Below are 18755 nucleotides of genomic sequence, written 5' to 3'. Positions count from 1 at the left end.
GGTAACAACTGCCTTAGTTGACCCAGCTGGAGCTGCTGGGTGGGGATTCACCTTGGTCATGGAACTGCCCGGCCAATTTGGGGACCCTCCCAACTCCGGTGTTATCTTGAGGCAGACTGAAGGCTTCTGAGATACTTGGCCTGGTAGGAGAGATCATTTCCCTGAGTGTCAAGCTTGGCCAGACTCCCAGAAGCCTTAGCTAGTCACAGCAGAGTTGGCGACTCTTGCATAGGAAAAATGGTGTTGGCTTTCCATATTCCCCCCTCCCTCCCTTAAGAGAGTGCTGAGGTCTGTGGGAAAATGGGATCTGGGTGGGCAGCCGTCTTGGTGCCTATCTCTGGGACCTGGTGAATCTTGGTTGTGGCTACCCCTAGTTGGGCGGTACGTCTGCCCTGACCCATGTATCCATGGCCCACTGAGTAGCCAAGTGGTTCAAGGGCTTCCGTCCCCATAGGGTTGACTGGAATGTTGACGTGCTCCCTGAGGATGATAAATAATAAAAATAATGGCATTTGTTAAGCACTTACTATGTGCAAAGCACTGTTCTAAGCGCTGGGGAGGGGACACAAGGTATTGAGGTTGTCCCATGTGGGGCTCACAGTCTTAATCCCCATTTTACAGATGACATCACTGAGGCTCAGAGAAGTGAAGTGACTTACCCAAGGTCACACAGCAGACACGTGGCGGAGCTGGGATTCGAACCTATGATCTCTGACTCCAAAGCCCGTGCTCTTTCCACTGAGCCACGCTGCTTCTCATTGTGATTGTAGTAGTGATAACAATGCTGGTATTTATGTGCTTACTCTGTGTCAAGCGCTATACTAAGCGCTGGGGTGGATGGCACATAGTTAAGCACTTAACAAATACCATCATTATTATTATTATATAAGCAAATCGGGTTGGATGCAGCCTTTTTTACACTTTTAATCTCCATTCTATGGATGAGGTAACTGAGGCCCAGAGAAGTGAAGTGACTTGCCCAAGGTAACACAGCAGACAAATGGCAGAACCAGGATTAGAACCCAGGTCCTTCTGACTCCCAGGCCGGTGCTGTATCCATTAGATCATTCATTCAATCATTCAATCGTATTTATAATAATAATAATAATGATAGCATTTATTAAATGCTTACTATGTGCAAAGCACTGTTCTAAGCTCTGGGAAGGTTACAAGGTGATCAGGTTGTCCCATGGGGGGCTCACAGTCTTTATCCCCATTTTCCAGATGAGGTAACTGAGGCGCAGAGAAGTGAAGTGACTTGCCCAAAGTCACACAGCTGACAATTGGTGGAGCTGGGATTTGAACCCATGACCTCTGACTCCAAAGCCTGTGCCCATTCCACTGAGCCATGCTGCTTCTCTAATTGAGCGCTTACTAATTGAGTGCAGAGCGCTGTACTAAGCGCTTGGGAAGTACAAGATGGCAACATATAGAGAGCCCACTGTTGGGTAGGGACCGTCTCTATATGTTGCCAACTTGTACTTCCCAAGCGCTTAGTACAGTGCTCTGCACACAGGAAGCGCTCAATAAATACAATTGATTGATTGATATAGAGACGGTCCCTACCCAACAGCGGGCTCACAGTCTTGCTGTGTGCCAAGTGCTGAGGTTGATAGAAGACACAGCCCCTGTCTCATTCAGGGCTCCCAGACCAAGTGGGAGGGAGGGTGGACACTGGATCCCCATTCTATAGATGAGAAAGCTGAGGCACAGAGAAGTGAAATGATGTGCCCAAAACACTGGAGCAGGCATTTCCAGTGCCTTCTAGACTGTGAGCCCACTGTTGGGTAGGGACCGTCTCTATATGTTGCCAACTTGTACTTCCCAAGCGCTTAGTGCAGTGCTCTGCACACAGTAAGCGCTCAATAAATACGATTGATTGATTGATCGATTTGCCAGCCGCTTGGGAGGCAGCGTGGCCTAATGGAAACCACTCAGACCTGGAGTCAGGAGATCTGGGTTCTAATAATGATAATAATGATGGCATTTATTAAGCGCTTACTATGTGCAAAGCACTGTCCCGGCTCTGCCACTCACCTGCTGTGTGACCTTGGGCAAGTCACCTCACTTTTCTGTACTTCGTTTCCCTCACCTGTAAATTGGGGGTAAGATCTCTGCTCTCCCTCCCCCTTAGACTGCGAGCCCCATGTGGGACAAGGATTGTATCTGATCTGCTTGTATTATATTACCCCTGTGCTTTGCAAGTACTAAGTGCTTAACAAATGCTACACTTATTATTATTATTAGGCAGAGTTTGGTGTAGAACTCAGGCCTCCTGGTTTCCAGTCTCTTTTCAACAGCCCATGCTGCTTCCCAAAGTGATTGGTAATCAGATTTCCCTCCAAACCAGGCAATAATTTGATTCTCCCTCCTCTCTGCTGTCTGGGTTTGAGTATTTGCCTCCCCCCCTCTCCATCCCCCCCATCTTACCTCCTTACCTTCCCCACAGCACCTGTATATATGTATATATGTTTGTACATATTTATTACTGTATTTGTTTATATTACTTGTACATATCTATTCTATTTATTTTGTTTTGTTAGTACGTTTGGTTTTGTTCTCTCTCTCCCCCTTTTAGACTGTGAGCCCACTGTTGGGTAGGGACTGTCTCTATATGTTGCCAATTTGTACTTCCCAAGCGCTTAGTACAGTGCTCTGCACATAGTAAGCGCTCAATAAATACGATTGATGATGATGATGATGGGCAAGCAGCGTGGCCTAGTGGATACAGCCCGAACCTGGGAGTCCGAAGGTTGTGGGTTCTAATCCCAGCTCCGCGACCTGTTTGTATGTGATCTTGGGCACATCTCTTCACTTCTCTATGCCTCAGTTACCTCATCTATAAAACAGGGATTAAGACTGTGAGCCTGTTGTGAGATAGGGACTGTGTCCAACCCGATTTGATTATATTTCCCCCCCACTCCCAGCTCTAAGTACAGTGCGTGGCATGTAATAAGCGCTTAACTAATACCACAGTTATCATTATTATTATTGCTGAATGTTGGGAGAAACAGAGGCTGGGAAGAGAGGGTCAGGGCACTCCTTCCGCCATAGAACCACATCTGCAGCTTCTCCTCATGTTTCCTGGGGGGCTTCCATGATGTGGGGACTGGGACCCCTTCCTCCAGAGGAAAGTATATGGGTTTCAGATGGGAGACTGTGGTGGGGCAGGGTAGGATCTCAAAGCCTCCAGACTCCCGGGGGTCCCCCACTGCCCCTTTTGTCTGCATCTCGATCCCCTTTAGAGTTGAGGGGAGAATCACCCCTTTCTTCAGTTTTCTCGGGTTTTTCTTGCCTGTCTCCCCCACTCCATCCCTGTACCATCCAGCTCCTGCCTGGAGGTTTTCCGGGTGCTTTAGTTCCATGGCACGTGTCTGTGGGTTAAATCAGCCTTGGCTGTGACTGCATATTTTTTGGAAATAAGTTTTTGTGGAGAAAATTCCTCGGCCAGCCTTAAATTGGGACCTGACTGTCGCCGGGCTGGTCTGAGCAGGTGGCAGCCCCTCTCTCGAGTTCTGCCTCTAACCCAACTGCCCTAATAATAATACTAATAATATTTGTTTGGCTCTCACTAGGTGCCAAGCACAGGGCTAAGCGCTGGGGGAGATTCAAGATAAGCTGATCAGACACGGTCCATGTCCCTCAGTGGGTTCACAGTCGAGGGGGGAGGGAGAACAGGTATTTTATCCCCATTTTTACAGGTGAGGAAACTGAGGCACAGGGTAGTTAAAGGACTTGCCCAAGGTCACACAGCAGGCAAGTGGTAGAGGCAGAATTTGAACCTGAGTCTCCTCACTCCTGGGCCCATGCTCTTTCTGCTGGTCCCCACTGCTTCCCTTTTCTTCCCCTCCCATTCCCTAGCGTGGTCGTCGCACTCTGCTTTCTTCCTTCCTCAGGGTGTCCTTGGGGCGAGCCCAAGAACCCAGGCAGGCTGTCAGCAGGATTATGGGGAGCACAGGGCCCCCAAACGGCACCTATGCCAAGATGGAGGGGTTTGTGAGGGCACAATTTCACACAGTTTGAGATCTAGTGAGCTGAATTGCAACAGAAGCGGTGTAGGATCAAATCGTAACAGTCCTTGAGGGCAGTGAGGTTGTCTGTTGACTGTGTTGTACTCTCCCCAGTAGTCTGTCTCCCCCTTCTAGACTGTGAGCCCGCTGTTGGGTAGGGACCGTCTCTATATGTTGCCAACTTGGACTTCCCAAGCGCTTAGTACAGTGCTCTGCACACAGTAAGCACTCAATAAATACAATTGAATGAATGAATGAATTAATTAATAATGAGGGCAGTGAGGTTGTCTATTGACTGTGTTGTACTCTCCCCAGTAGTCTGTCTCCCCCTTCTAGACTGTGAGCCCGCTGTTGGGGAGGGACCGTCTCTATATGTTGCCAACTTGGACTTCCCAAGTGCTTAGTACAGTGCTCTGCACACAGTAAGCGCTCAATAAATACAATTGAATGAATGAATGAATGAAATAATAATAATGATGGCATTTATTCATTTATATGGCATTTAAATGATGCCATATAAATGATGGCATTTATTTATTAATAATGATGGCATTTATTAAGCGCTTACTATGTGCAAAGCACTGTTCTAAGGTGATCAGGTTGTCCCACGGGGGGCTCACTGTCTTAATCCCCATTTGACAGATGAGGGAACTGAGGCTCAGAGAAGCGAAGCCACTTGCCCAAAGTCACACAGCTGACAATTGGCGGAGCTGGGATTTGAATCCGTGACCTCTGACTCCAAAGCCCGGGCTCCTGCCACTGAGCCATGCTGCTTCTCATGGAGTACTGCTTATATGCAGTACTCAGCAAATAATAAGCATTGAGCAAATAACCATAGTGGCTGTTTTTATTTAGTTCTCCTGGGCTACAGATGGTTTTACCCTTGTGGGGACTTCTCCAAAGGAATCCTGGCAGCAATTTTGGTCCCAGGACCTCTGAGAAGCAGCATGGCAAAGTGGGTAGACACGGGCTTGAGAGTTTGAAGGTCACGGGTTCTAATCCTGGCTTCGCCACTTGTCTGCTGTGTGACCTTGAGCAAGTCACTTCACTTCTCTGTGCCTCAGTTACCTCATCTGTGAAAAGGGGATTGAGACTGTGAGCTCCACACGGGACAGGGAGCTCCACGTGTGTCCAACCCGATTTGCTTGTATCCACCCCAGAGCTTAGTACAGTACCTGACACATAGTAAGTGCTTAACAAATGCCACAGTTAATCCTTAAGGCCGAAAACCCCAAAGCCTCTTCCCTTTGGAAACTCCAGCCTGGCCTAGTTGAGAGAGCACTGAACTGGGAGTCAATAGACATGGGTTCTATTCGAGGAGGTGCCACTGACTATTTACTGCATGTCCTGGGGCAAGCCTCACTTTTTCCAGCTATAAAATGGGGTGATAATCCCTAACCCTCCCTAGCCCTTGGGGATTCGGTGAGAATCAAGTGAGGTAATACAAGAATTCACAGTTCTTTAGGAATCAAGTCAGTCAGTCATGGTTTGTATTGAGCACTCCTGCATGCATGCAGAGGCCTGTCCTGGGAGCCTTGGGGGTGACAGAGTTGGGAGAAGAGGTTTTGAGGGCACCGTAGAAATACCAGGAGATGAGGTTCTTAGCTCGGAGGGCAAAAAGCGTTGAGTTCAATCTTGGGGAGAGTGTGGAGGTTGGAGCGAGCACCAAGCTGGGGGCGTGGGGACTGGCTTTGTCAGGAATCTACAGAGAGGTGCGCCCTCTCTCCACCTCAGTTTCCTCCTCTGCAAAATGGGGATGAAGCTACAGGAGAAAACCACCATCATCATCATCATCAATCGTATTTATTGAGCGCTTACTGTGTGCAGAGCACTGTACTAAGCACTTGGGAAGTACAAGTTGGCAACATATAGAGACAGTCCCTACCCAATAGTGGGCTCACAGTCTAAAAGGGGGAGACAGAGAGCAAAACCAAACATACCAAGAAAATAAAATAAATAGAATAGATATGTACAAGTAAAATAAATAAATAAATAGAGAAATAAATATGTTCAAACATATATACATATATACAGGTGCTGTGGGGAAGGGAAGGAGGTAAGATGGGGGGGATGGAGAGGGGGACAAGGGGGAGAGGAAGGAAGGGGCTCAGTCTGGGAAGGCCTCCTGGGGGAGGTGAGCTCTCAGTAGGGCCTTGAAGAAGACCAAAATAAGGCTACTTTGTGTAATAAAGAAAATATGTTCAGATAGAGAACTTACAGATAAGAGCATGGCCTTCAGAGGCAGAGGACCCGAGTTCTACTCCCAGACACCACCTTGCCACTTGTCTGCTATGTGACTTTGGGCAAGTCACATAAAGTCTCTGTGCCTCGGTTATTTCATCTGTAAAATGGGGATAAAATACTGATTCCAAGGCTGTGAGCCCCATGTGGGACAGGGACTGTGTCTGATCTGCTTATATTGTATCAACCCCTGGGTTTAGTACTGTATACAGTTTAGTATAACAATAATTATTATAGTACTTGTTAAGCACTTAGTATGTATCATGCACTGTTCTAAGCACTGGGGTAGATACAGGTAAATCAGGTCAGACACAGTCCCTGTCCCACACAGGGCTCAAGGTCTAAGGAGGAAGGAGAACAGGAATTGATCCCTATTTTACAGATGAGGAAATGGAGGTACAGAGAAGTTAAGTCACTTGCCCAGGGTCACACGGGCTTTGGTAAGTGACAGAATCGGGATTAGAACCTACGTCTTTTCACTCCCTGGCTCCTGCTCTTTTCACAAGGTCACGCTACTTCCTCACTATTATGCTTTGCACTCTATCTGACCTGATCGTCACAGCGCTTAGAGCAGTGCTTGACATATAGTAAGCGCTTAACAAAAACCCAGTTATCATTATTATAATTATAGTAAGTACCAACAAATACCTCAATTATTACTATTATTATAGTAAGCGCTTACCAGGTACCACAGTGGTGATTTTTATAACACACCAGAGTTAGATGTAAGCCAAACCCGCCTAGACCATGCTGAGTTGGAGTTAGGTGAGCCCAGCTGTCAGTTCCCTGGATTAGCCGTGCTCAAACTGGATAATTGGCATTCTTCTGTGGGAAGCAGCATTGGTTAGTGGATAGAGCATGGGTTCTAATCCTGGCTCTGCTGCTTGTCTTCTGTGTGGCTTTGGGCCGGTCATTTCACTTCTCCGTGCCTCAGTTACCTCGTCTGTAAAATGGGGATGTGAGCCCCGTCTGGGACAAGGACTGTGTCCAACCTGATTATCTTGTATCTACCCAGCACTTAGAACAGTGCCGGACACATAGTAAGGACTTAATCAATCAATCAATTAATCGTATTTATTGAGTGCTTGCTGTGTGCAGAGCACTGTACTAAACGCTTGGGAAGTACAAGTTGGCAACATATAGAGACGGTCCCTACCCAACAGTGGGCTCACAGTCTAGAAGGGGGAGACAGAGAACAAAACCAAACATATTAACAAAATAAAATAAATAGAATAGATATGTACAAGTAAAATAGAGTAATACATATGTACAAACATATATACAGGTGCTGTGGGGAAGGGACTTAACAAATACCATCATTATTATTATTCTAGTCCATTCCCTGAGGAAGGGCTGCCCCCTCGGGAGTGGACGGGGGTGTCAGGCTTGGCTCCCGGGGGCCAGGACGGACAGGCTCGGGTGGTCCAGCCGGATCTACCCAGTGCTGTCTTCCTCCTCTGCCCTCAGAGTGTGGTGGGAAGAACTTCCATTTGGTCCACCGCTCGGCGGACGTGGCCAGCGTGGTGAGCGGGACCGTCCGCTCGGCCTTCGAGTACGGAGGGCAGAAGTGTTCCGCCTGCTCTCGCCTCTACGTCCCCGATTCACTGTGGCCCCAGATCAAAGCCCGGCTGCTGGAGGAGCATGGCAAGATCAAAGTGGGCAACGTGAGTGTCCCTTTCATCCTCGTCCTCTCCCTCCCTCCCAAAGGGACTTTGGGGCTCAGCAGGAGGCTGATGGGATTAGGGCCTCCCCTAGCTGGCTCCTAATTCCCGTGATCCAAGCTGCTTATCCCCTGTTTTCTTCCTCCCAGCCTCCCCTCCCTTCCTTCGGGTCCCCTCTCCCTCTCATCACCCCCACCCTGGTCTTTCTCTCAGTGATTAGCATAAACTGGTGGAGCGATGATTTTAAGTTACCCAGGATGTCATAGGGCTAATTGAAAAGGGTGCCAGATGAGGGAGGATGGGCCCACTGTCTAGTCACTCTCTCCTCTGCTCTCCTCCCTTTCCAGCCCGCGGAGGATTTTGGGACGTTCTTCTCCGCTGTGATTGATGCCACGGTAAGTATTTGCCTCTCCCCTGACTCTGGCCCTTCTGATGAGTCTGCAAGACAGAGGCAAGCCACCGTGGAGAACTTAAATTCCAGGTCTCGAGAGGGCGGGGAGGGGTGGTGCCGACATCAGACTCGTGGGCTTGCTTCCTGGCAGAGCTCCCAAGGGATGAGAAGCAACGTGGCCTAGTGGCTAGAGCACGGGCCCGGGAGACAGAGGACCTGGGTTCTTGTCCCAGCTCCACCACTTATCCGCTGTGTGAACTTGGGCAAGTCGCTTTTCCTCTCTGTGCTTCAATTGCTTCATCTGTAAAATGGCGATTAAGATTGTGAGCCCCAAGTAGGGCATGGAATATGTCCAACCTGATTAGCTTACCTCCAGCGCTTAGTACGGTGCCTGCACATAGTAAGTGCTTAACAAATACTGTTTAAAAAAAAATTCTGGGCTTCACTGGACTGGACTTCAGGTTGGCCTCTGTTAGCAGGCATCACTTTCCTAAATCGGTCATCCTGATGGTAACTGGGGACTGAGTCTGTGAAGTGCTTTGCCATCTAGAGGGAAAGATTTGAGCATTTGAATCTATCCCACTTAATGGAGGGATCTATGACCACTCTTCTTCCCCTAATTCAACCGGGTTTCTCCTCTCTTCCTTGTTTTGATCAGGGTGCTTCTCTGACCTTAGTGAACTTGTTAAATTTAGAATCAATCAGTGGTATTTAGTGAGCGCTTTCTGTGTGCAGAGCACTGTAGTAAGTGTTTGAGAGACTGCAGTACAGTAGAGTTGGTAGACACGTTCTCTGCCCACAGGAGCTTAAAGTCCGGAGAGGCCTCTGCTTTTTGAGAACCTCTGGTTTTCAGATTTACCCTTCTGTCTAAAGGCAGAGAGCAGAACAGAAGTGGAAGGAAGATTACATGTGGGTCAGCAGCGTGGCTTTGGAGTCAGAGTTCATGGGTTCGAATCCCAGCTCTGCCAGTTGTCAGCTGTGTGACTTTGGGCAAGTCACTTACCTTCTCTGTGCCTCAGTTACCTCATCTGTAAAGTGGGGATTAAGATTGTGAGCCCCCCACCGTGGGACAACCTGATCACCTTGTAACCTTCCCAGCGCTTAGAACAGTGTTTTGCACATAGTAAGCGCTTAATAAATGCCATTATTATTATTACTCTCTGGCTACTGGGCATCTCCTGCTGGGAGGCCATTCCCAAGTGGTGGTCTCCCTCTCCCCTCACACCCTCCTTAGTTGTCCTACTTCCCCAGCCTATAGGGAGAACCGTCTACTCAGGCCAACTCCCAAGATCTCATCCACAGGGCTCTCATGGGCCTGCTTTCACCTCCTCTCCCAACTCCTAAGGACAGTTACCCCTGCCCTCCAACCTGCTAGTTAAGTGAGAAGTGAGCAACCTAGGTTTGGGGTTACCAGCCTTTCTATTCACAATTCTTCGGGACTCAGATTCCCCGACAGGGTTTTTGCCTCACTTCCCCTCTGGCCTGCAAAGGCCCAGTTGTTTCCCATATCAGGATCTTTAGGTCCCTGGATTTTCCCCTCTCCCTCCCCATTCAGCCTTGTTCCTTTTGAGTGAGAAACAAATTCTTTCTCTTTGCCTCTCCCTCCGTGCCAGTCCCACAAGGCTGCCTGGCCCCAGACTCGGGGACTTTCACAGAGGGCACCTATTTTAGAAGATGGTGGGATCCCTCAGCCACCAGAAAAAACAAACGGTCGGTTACGGCCCAAGTCCTCTGTTATTACCTGTTGGAGACAGATGCGTGCCCATACCTGAATCCTGCCCATTGGCGTGTTCGCTTGTGCGCACACCCACGTACCCACACATACACACTCGTATGCTACAGCGCTTGCTCCCTGCCCTTCTCTCTCCAGGCTGCCCAGGGTTTCTGAGCTTAATAACATCCTCTTGCTAGGTGGGGCACCATATTAGACCCCTGGAACCCAGAGTGGATTGTCCACTAGCCAAATTGGCCTGATTGACACCGACAGATGGAGAAGCGGGGATTGCTCTGCCTAAGATTTGATGACCTTAAAGGAGATGGGTGTCTGTTTCCTGTGTATCCAGGCACTCTTGGTGGGAGCCTTTGGGCAAGTCACTTAACTTCTCTAGCCCTCAGTTATCTATAAAGTGTGAGACCCATCTATATACTGTGAGACCCATTTGGGACTTGGACTGTATCTACCCCAGCGTTTAGAACAGTGCTGGGCACATAGTAAGCTCTTAACAAATATGAGAGGGAGAGAAAGAGAGAGAGAAGGTAGATAGGTCCTGGCTGTGTCCCAGGTGGCTATCTCCCAGGTCTCACCTGACATCCCGTTGACTGCTCCCTCCCCGCCAAACCCCATAATCCTCCCCACCATACACCCACAACCACTGCTGTGTCTCCTTAGTCTTTTGGGCGCATCAAGAAGTGGATCGAGCATGCCAAGTCTTCCCCCAACCTCAGCATCCTGGCCGGGGGCAAGTGTGATGACTCCGTGGGCTACTATGTGGAACCCTGCATCATCGAGAGCAAAGACCCACAGGACTCCATCATGAAGGAGGTGGGAATCTCCAGGCTGGTGAGGTCTGCTGACCTTGGGTTGTTGTATATAGGCTAGGTGGGATGGGGACCTCAAGAGTTGGTCCGATCTGTACGCGGGGCCCTGCCCATCCCAGCCTCGCTAATGGACCAGAGTTAGCTCTCTCCCCGGCTTGTTGTGTGACCTTGGGCAAATCATTTACCCTCTTGGGGCTTCTGGTTTCTCCTCCCAAGCTTGGGAGGAATGTTGCTGGGAAATACTTTGATAAGATCTTCATTCAGAAGGGTGAAGGAGGGAACATAGGGGCCAGGAGGTGAGCTTGACTTTGTTTTGGTCCCGGGAGAGGCGAGTGGGCAGAATTACCCAAGTTCTCTCAGATGAGCAGAGGCTGCCTTCTTCCCCACTTCCTCCTCCTCCTTCTCTTCTCTGTCCCCTGGCAGCTAGAGGCCCCTCTGTCTCAGAGTTGGGAATCGTCACCAATAACAGTGGCTCTGGTTTAAACTGGGAGGGAGAGCTTCAGGGTACGAGGCCGAAGACGCAGCTGGAATCTGAAGGGATTTAGAGGAAGATCCAAACACATTCCTGTCCCAGGCAGAAACAGGTCAAGAAAACGTTTGAGTCAGCAGTTACTCTTCAGCCCTGCAGGGATGTCTGCTCTTTGAGCTCTGGCCCAGAGCCCAGTCCCGTGGCCCTGAGTGGGGGCGAGGTGAAGGGGCTCCTGGGAGCCCCTCCTCCCCCATCCCACCCTTTCCTGCTGTGGAGGAGCGGCAGAGTGGGGTTGGGGAAGGAGGCTCACCCAAGCAGCGTGGCTCAGCGGAAAATGCACAGGTGGGGAGTCAGAGATTGTGGGTTCTAATCCCGGCTCCGCCACTTCCCGGCTGTGTGACTTTGGGCAAGTCACATCACTTCTCTGGGCCTCAGTTCCCTCATCTAAAAAACAGGGATTAAGACGTGGGACAACCTGATTACCTTGTATCTACCCCAGCGCTTAGAACAGTGCTTGGCACATAGTAAGCGCTTAACAAATAACGTCATTATTATTATCATTCATCCCCAGCCCTGACCTGTCTGCTCTTTCGGTTTCAGGAGATCTTTGGCCCGGTTCTGACTGTGTATGTCTACCCTGAGAGCAAGTTCCAGGAGACCCTGCGGCTAGTGGACTCCACCACGGCCTACGGCCTCACAGGGGCTGTATTCGCCCAGGATAAGTGAGTGGAACCGACCCCATTGGCTGGGTGAAGTGGGGCATCCGGGACCATGGTGCCACAGCTTCCAAGAGGGCATTGGTGGCACTGCCACCTCTTCCCCTCTCCCCTTGGGGATCAGGAACTCCACAGCACAGTGGCCGACTCTGGGACAGGGCCCTAGACTTTGTTGGACCAAGGAGAAAGATGGGGCCAGTGGTCTTTTTCAGCTACTTCCCCTCCATCTCCCGGGGGCATCTCCTGGCTACTGGGACATAGGGGGTTCTGGTGGAGGGGGATTGACAGGGTCTGGAGGAAGTGCAGGAATGTAGCAGTAACCCCTTTGGACTCCGCTCCCCATCTCTGCCTCTCAGGAATGTTGTCCGCGAGGCCACGGAGGTGCTGAGGAATGCAGCGGGCAACTTCTACATCAATGACAAGTCAACCGGCTCAGTGGTGGCCCAACAGCCCTTCGGCGGGGCCCGGGCCTCGGGTGAGTGGCTCTTGCCTGGGCTGGTGCCCTTTTCCTCCTCAGCCTGCTCTATCAGTCAGTCAGTGGTATTTATTGAGCGCTTGATGGGTGCTAGAGCACTGTACTGAATGCTTGGGACAGTACAGTACAAAAGAGTTGGTAGAAACAAGGTAATATCCTAACTCATTCCTCAAGGCGCTTCAGCGCTTCAGACTCTGGGGCCCATTTGGCAATTTAGTGGGGTCAGAGGTGACTTCAGTTTGTAGTTCAGCCTCCGGCTTTCTCTGAGGGCAGGGGGAAGGGTGAGCGCCTCCAGAGTCTTTGCATCCTATCTCTAGCCTCTAGTCAGAGGGCCAGCACTATACGGAGGGAGACACAACCCCTTTTTAACCTCCCTTTCTCAATTCCCCTTGGCCCAACATGGATTTTTGTTGAAGCCATTTTTGAGAGAATCTCACTGTGTTTCCGGAATTGGCACTGCAGCGGGTGTTGGCCGGAGCCAAGCTCCTTCTGGGGGGTCCCTGGCTTCAGGTGACACTTTTTCTTCCTCCTACAGGAACGAACGACAAGCCTGGGGGCCCCCACTACATCCTACGCTGGACCTCACCCCAGGTCATCAAGGAGACCCATGCACCCCTCGGGGACTGGAAATACTCATATATGCAGTGAGACGTGCTTTGGGCTCCTATCCCTTCCACACCGATGACGATCCGACCGCCCAGATAGTTTCTGACCCCATTCCCGTGAGCCCTGCCCAGCCAGGCTCAGGGCAAGAGAGATACCCAGCAGGGTGATCCCTGCCTTCACCTCCCCTCAAGGATTCCCTGTGGATTTTTCTCCCTCTCCATCACTATCCCATTGGCAGTGTCCTCACTGATGCCCACTGTGGCCTATCTGTGTCATGTGATCAAGAGGAGAAGGGCTCACCCCTGCCCCATATGACCCCCTGTAGTGGCTGATCTGACATCAGGTGGCCCAGAGTCAGTGGAAAGTGGTGGCACAGTTCCCAGGGAGTGGAGAGAGAAGGAAGGGGATGGACCCATCTAGAGAGTTTTTAACAAAGGGTCACTCCCCAGTCCCTTCAGGAATACGCAGGTCTCAACCTGCTGGTCAACCCTCCCTTTAGCCCAAGGCGGGTCTTATCTTCAGTCAATTGCACAAGGAGGCCTTCTCCTTCCCCTACTTTCCTCCCCGTCCCCTGACTAGGTTCTATTGGGTTTCAAAGGCTTTTAGGATTCTGACTCAAGTTACCCTCTGCCCCCACTCTGGACCTGGGGAGGGAGGATGGAAGACAGGATGATCTGATTTTTCCCAGGTAGTTTGAACCATCAATGTTTGCTGACAGGCCTTGGCACCTGTTCCTTCACTCCTTCCCTCCTCTCTGGCTTCTTACTGCAGCCAGAGGGGCTCAGGTATCCAGCTGGGAACAAAGTTAGGATGCCTCTCCCTTTGGCCCCCTTTCCAGCATTCCTGCCAAAAGCAAACCGAGGGGGTTCTTGGCCCCTTTGGACAGATGGACTGAGGCACCCTGGGGCGGGGGAGTCCTATTGGAGCCATTGGGCCTGACTGTGACACTTCTGTCTTCATCTCCTGGACGAGTTTCTTCCTGGGTCCTCTGCCATCCTGGGTATGGACAGGCTTTACATTCCCCACACCAACTTTCGGGGAGGACCGAGTGGGCCGATATTGAGCCATCACGCTTTGGCATTCCTTCTGGGGGTGGGGGTGATCTTGGCTCCTCTGCATCCTGCCTCCCTCCCTCAACAATGCCACCGCCCTTCCAGTTGTGTGAGCCAACCCCCAACCTTTGGATACCGATTGAAACAGGTGGGCCTCTTCTCGCAAGCCACCTAGGGCCGACGCATCAACTCTTAGAGCCTAGGGAACTCCCCTTCCTTCCTGTTGTGATCCTGTTCGGGCCAGACTTGTTTTTAAAAATCAGTGCGAGAGCCGGGTGTGGTGGGGAACAGTTGTAACTTCAGGCTCGGAGTTCTTCAGCCTACAGGTTGTGTTTTGCCCCACCCCTCTGGGGCTCAGGGCAGATTTCCTCTTGGGTTCCTCCTAAGAATGGCATTGATGCCCCCTTCTTCATTGGCATTTGCTGTTCACACATCGAGGGAGTGGGGCTGCAGTTCTCGCAGGAGACAGGAAGCTGGCTGAGTAGAGTACCTTTTGCTGAGGGGAAGGGGTATCCTGAAGAATCCCTTGCTTTTTTTTCCCCATCCCTCCAAGACTCACCCTCTTCCTCTTCCCATCTCAGCATGTTGCACCAAAGTCCTTTGTCCTGGAAAATCACGCCATTCTACATGGATACAAGGTCCAGTAAGAGCCCACCTGCAAGTAGCTCCATGCATATTGGCTTCTCAGCAGTTGGTCCTAGCCTGGTGCAACCAATCCAACTGCCAAAACTCACAAACATGAATAGCTGTCCTGAGGAGGCCCTTAAATTTTAGGAATTTGGAAACCCCGTCACATGGCAGTGGGTGATCAGAATGGAGAGAGACCTGTGCTAATAGAAAAGTGGGATGGAAAAGCCCGGGGAAGTTTGGATTCAACCTTGAACCTTATTATTTTTTTCTGAAGATTGAGTCTCACGCATTCTTGGCTAATATTGATCTCCGTTGTCAGTGACTCTTGGCGTTCTCTAAGCAGACACCAATAACTTAGGGATTAACGTGAACCACAAGGTGCTTAAAGCCGCAGTCTGTTGCAGGGTATAAATTTCCCTGGGTGTGATGCTGGTTTTGAAGTCTTGGCTGGCTGTGGACTTGGTATTTGGGCGGTGGATTTGCCTGTGTGCCTTCTAATAAAATGATGTAGTAATTAAGTGAACTGTGGTCTTCCTCTAAACTCCCGTAAGATCCTTTAAAAACAGGGCTGGTGGTTTCCTTTGACACCCACTCCCTTGGAGAATTCATTTGCTCCTATAATTTCAACTACCATTCCGATGTGGATGATTCCCAAATCTACATCTCCAGCCCTGATCTTTCTCCTTCTCTGCCATCTCGTATTTCCTCCTGCCTTCAGGAAATCACTACGTGGATGTGCAGAGCACCCTATATTCCCACCCACACCTTGCCCTCCCCACGACTTTCCAACCACTACAGGCAGGACCACTATTCTCCATCTCACAGGCCCGTAACTTTGGTGTTATCCTCAACTCATATCTCTCATTCAAACCACATATTCAATCTATTACTAAATCCCATTGGTTTGACCTTCACAACTTCACTACAATCCGGCCCTTGCATCCAAACTGCTACCCTGTTGATCCAAGCACTTATCCTGGCCCACCTTGATTACTGCATCAACCTCCTTGCTGACCTCCCAGACTCCTGATTCCCCACTTCAGTCCATTTGTCACTATGCTGCGCCGATTGTTTTTCTACAAAACCATTCAGTCATCATCATCATCAATCGTATTTATTGAGCGCTTACTATGTGCAGAGCACTGTACTAAGCGCTTGGGAAGTACAAATTGGCAACATATAGAGACAGTCCCTACCCAACAGTGGGCTCACAGTCTAAAAGGGGGAGACAGAGAACAAAACCAAACATACTAACAAAATAAAATAAATAGAATAGATATGTACAAGTAAAATAAATAGAGTAATAAATATGTACAAACATATATACATATATACAGGTCACACAGCAGACAAGTGAGGGAGCCAAGATTAGGACCCAGATCCTTTGACTACAAGACCCACAGCCTTTCCACTAGACCATGCTGCCTAATTTTAATGCTTGGAGTTTGAAAACAGTATTCTGATTCTCCAACATAATCAACCAATGGTACCTACTGAGCTCTTACTGCATTCTGAGCACTCTACTAAGTTCTCGTGAAAGTACAATACAATACAGTTGGCAGACACATTTGTGGTCTAGTGGTTATAGCATGGGCCTGGGAGTAAGGTGGCCCTGGATTCTAGTCCCAGCTCCACCACCTGTCTACCATGTGACCTTGAACAAGTGGCTTAACTTCTCTGCGACTCAGTTACCTCATCTGTAAAATGGGGATTAATATGGTGAACCCCATGTGCAGCATGGACTGTGTTCAGTGTGATTACCTTGTAGCTACCCCAGCACTTAGAACAGTGCCTGGCACAGAGTAAGTGCTTAACAAATACCACAGAAAAAAGAAAGAGCTTACAGTCTGGAGGAGAATAAGGAACCCAAATGGACAAAGACATTAATCAAGAGTATTTATGGAATTACTTGGGGTATTGGGTCTCTAAACCTCGTGTCCCAGTTCCTCCGGGTGGGTTTAGGGAGGCAGAGATGGAGGGGAAAGAGGAAAAGTGTCATTTTAACGCAAAGGACAGTCCAAAGAGAAGGATTTGGACTCTCTACTGCTACAGGACAGATATAATCAATCAATGGTATTTACTGAATACTCACTGTGTGCAGAGATCCCTCTCAGGATTGCACCTGGCAAGTTTCCAGGACTCTATCAGTCTCCACTACAGGAGGGTGAGTCAATACCCATTCCATTCCTAGCTTGGGCAGTGTCTAGTGAGTGGAAGGCAATCTGCTACAAGTCAAAACTCACCTGTGCTGAGGATCAGCGACATGGGAGAGACTCGAGGGTGGAGACTCAAGTTCACTGCGCAGAAGGAGGCAATGGTAAGCCACTTCGGAATTTTTACCAAGAAAACTCCATGGATCCACTACCAGAACAATTGCAGATGGAGAGTGGGGCATTATGAGAGAGATGGATCCGTGGAGTTGCTATGGGTCGGAAACAACTCGACAGCATAAGACAAGTGTACAGTCCATGCTTCCCCACTCAAGAACCTCCAGTGGTTGCCTGTCCAACTCCATATCAAACAAATTCCTTACAATAGGCTTGAAAGCACTCAATCACCTGGCCACCTCCTATTTTACCTCCCTCATTTCCTATTTCAACCCAGCCTGCACATTTAGCTCTGGTAATGCCAACCTCTTCATTGTACCTTGATCTTGTCTAGCTCACCGCCGACCCCTCGCCCACCTCCTGCCTCTGGCCTGAAACTCCCTCCCTCCCTCATATCCAACAGACATTCACCCTACCTTCAAAATCTTATTAAAAACAAATCTCCAATAGTCCTTTCTTGCCTAAGCCCTCATTTCCTCTACTCCCTCTTCCTTCTGAGTGGCCCTTGTACTAGGATTTGCACCCTTAATTCACTCCTCTCTCAGCCCCATAGAACTTGTGTACGTGTCTGTAGTTTGATTTATATACATGTCTGTCTCCCCGTCCAGACTGTAAGCTCACCGTGAGCAGGAAATGTGTCTACCACCTCTGTTATACTGTACTTTTCCAAGCCCTTAGTACAGTGCTCTGCCACAGTAAACACTCAGTAAATGGGACTGATTGATTCCCTCAGAGAACATAGCACAAAGACAATAAAATATTTCAAGAATATATTGAATTTCAGCCTCCTCAATGATTTAAGTGTTTAGGGTCCGAATCTGTGGATTATCCAACCTTATTCCTTCTCCTCCCTTAGGCTTCCTGACAGTGGCTCTCTCATCCATTTTTTTAATGGTTTTTGTTAAGTGCTTACTATGTTCCAGGCACTGTACTAAGCCCTAGAATAGATTCAAGCTAATCATTTTGGACACAATTCATTCTCACACAGGGCTCAAGGTCTTAATTCCCATTTTACAGATAAGGTAATGGAGGCACAGAGAAGTGAAGTGACTTGCCTAAGGTCACACAACAGACAGTGGTGGAGCTAGCTTTGGAACCGATGTACTTCTGACTTTCAGGCCTGTGCTGTAACCACTAGGTCATGCTGTGAGCCTTTCTAGACTGTGAGCCCGCCGTTGGGTAGGGACCATCTCTAAATGTTGCCAACTTGTACTTCCCAAGTGCTTAGTACAGTGCTCTGCACACAGTAAGCGCTCAATAAATACGATTGAATGAATGAATGCTGCTTCTCAAAGACCACACTACTTCCCAATCTCTTCAGGGTCCCTCTATTGGAGAGGCGGCTGGGAGAGGTGAACCCTGTTTCCTTTCTCAACAACATAAACAAAATGTGCAGTTTAGGGCAAGACTGAAACTTGTCTAAAAGGGGGTGTGGAGGTTATCCGTGAATTTTGGTTGATGATGATGACTAGTATTTGGTAAGCACTTACTATGTGCCAGGCGCTGTACTAAGTGCTGGGGTAGATATAAGCTAATCAAAGGTAGACACAATCCCTCTCCCACATGGGTCTTACAGCCTCGATCCCTACTTTGCAGATGATCTGAGGCACAGAGAAGTGAAGTGGCTTGCCCAAGGTCA

The 18755-nt window shown here is 49.4% G+C and overlaps 1 protein-coding gene across 1 annotated transcript in view; it reads left to right on the top strand.

Moving 5' to 3' along the window:
- The window catches only part of ALDH4A1 (aldehyde dehydrogenase 4 family member A1), a 56787-nt gene extending 41480 nt beyond the window's left edge, over window positions 1-15307 (top strand). The window contains exons 10-15 of the mRNA XM_038746478.1: window positions 7719-7915; window positions 8260-8307; window positions 10693-10845; window positions 11911-12032; window positions 12383-12501; window positions 13037-15307. Coding sequence (XP_038602406.1) covers window positions 7719-7915; window positions 8260-8307; window positions 10693-10845; window positions 11911-12032; window positions 12383-12501; window positions 13037-13149 — 752 coding nt within the window. The 3' untranslated portion in view covers window positions 13150-15307. The remainder of the gene's footprint in view (window positions 1-7718; window positions 7916-8259; window positions 8308-10692; window positions 10846-11910; window positions 12033-12382; window positions 12502-13036) is intronic.
- The last annotated feature ends 3448 nt before the right edge of the window (window positions 15308-18755 follow it).

This window comes from Tachyglossus aculeatus, chromosome 5, assembly GCF_015852505.1.
Source record: "Tachyglossus aculeatus isolate mTacAcu1 chromosome 5, mTacAcu1.pri, whole genome shotgun sequence".
Taxonomy (NCBI): Eukaryota; Metazoa; Chordata; class Mammalia; order Monotremata; family Tachyglossidae; genus Tachyglossus; species Tachyglossus aculeatus.
The sequence above is the reverse complement of the archived record's forward strand: the minus strand, read 5'-3'. Positions and strand labels throughout refer to the sequence as shown.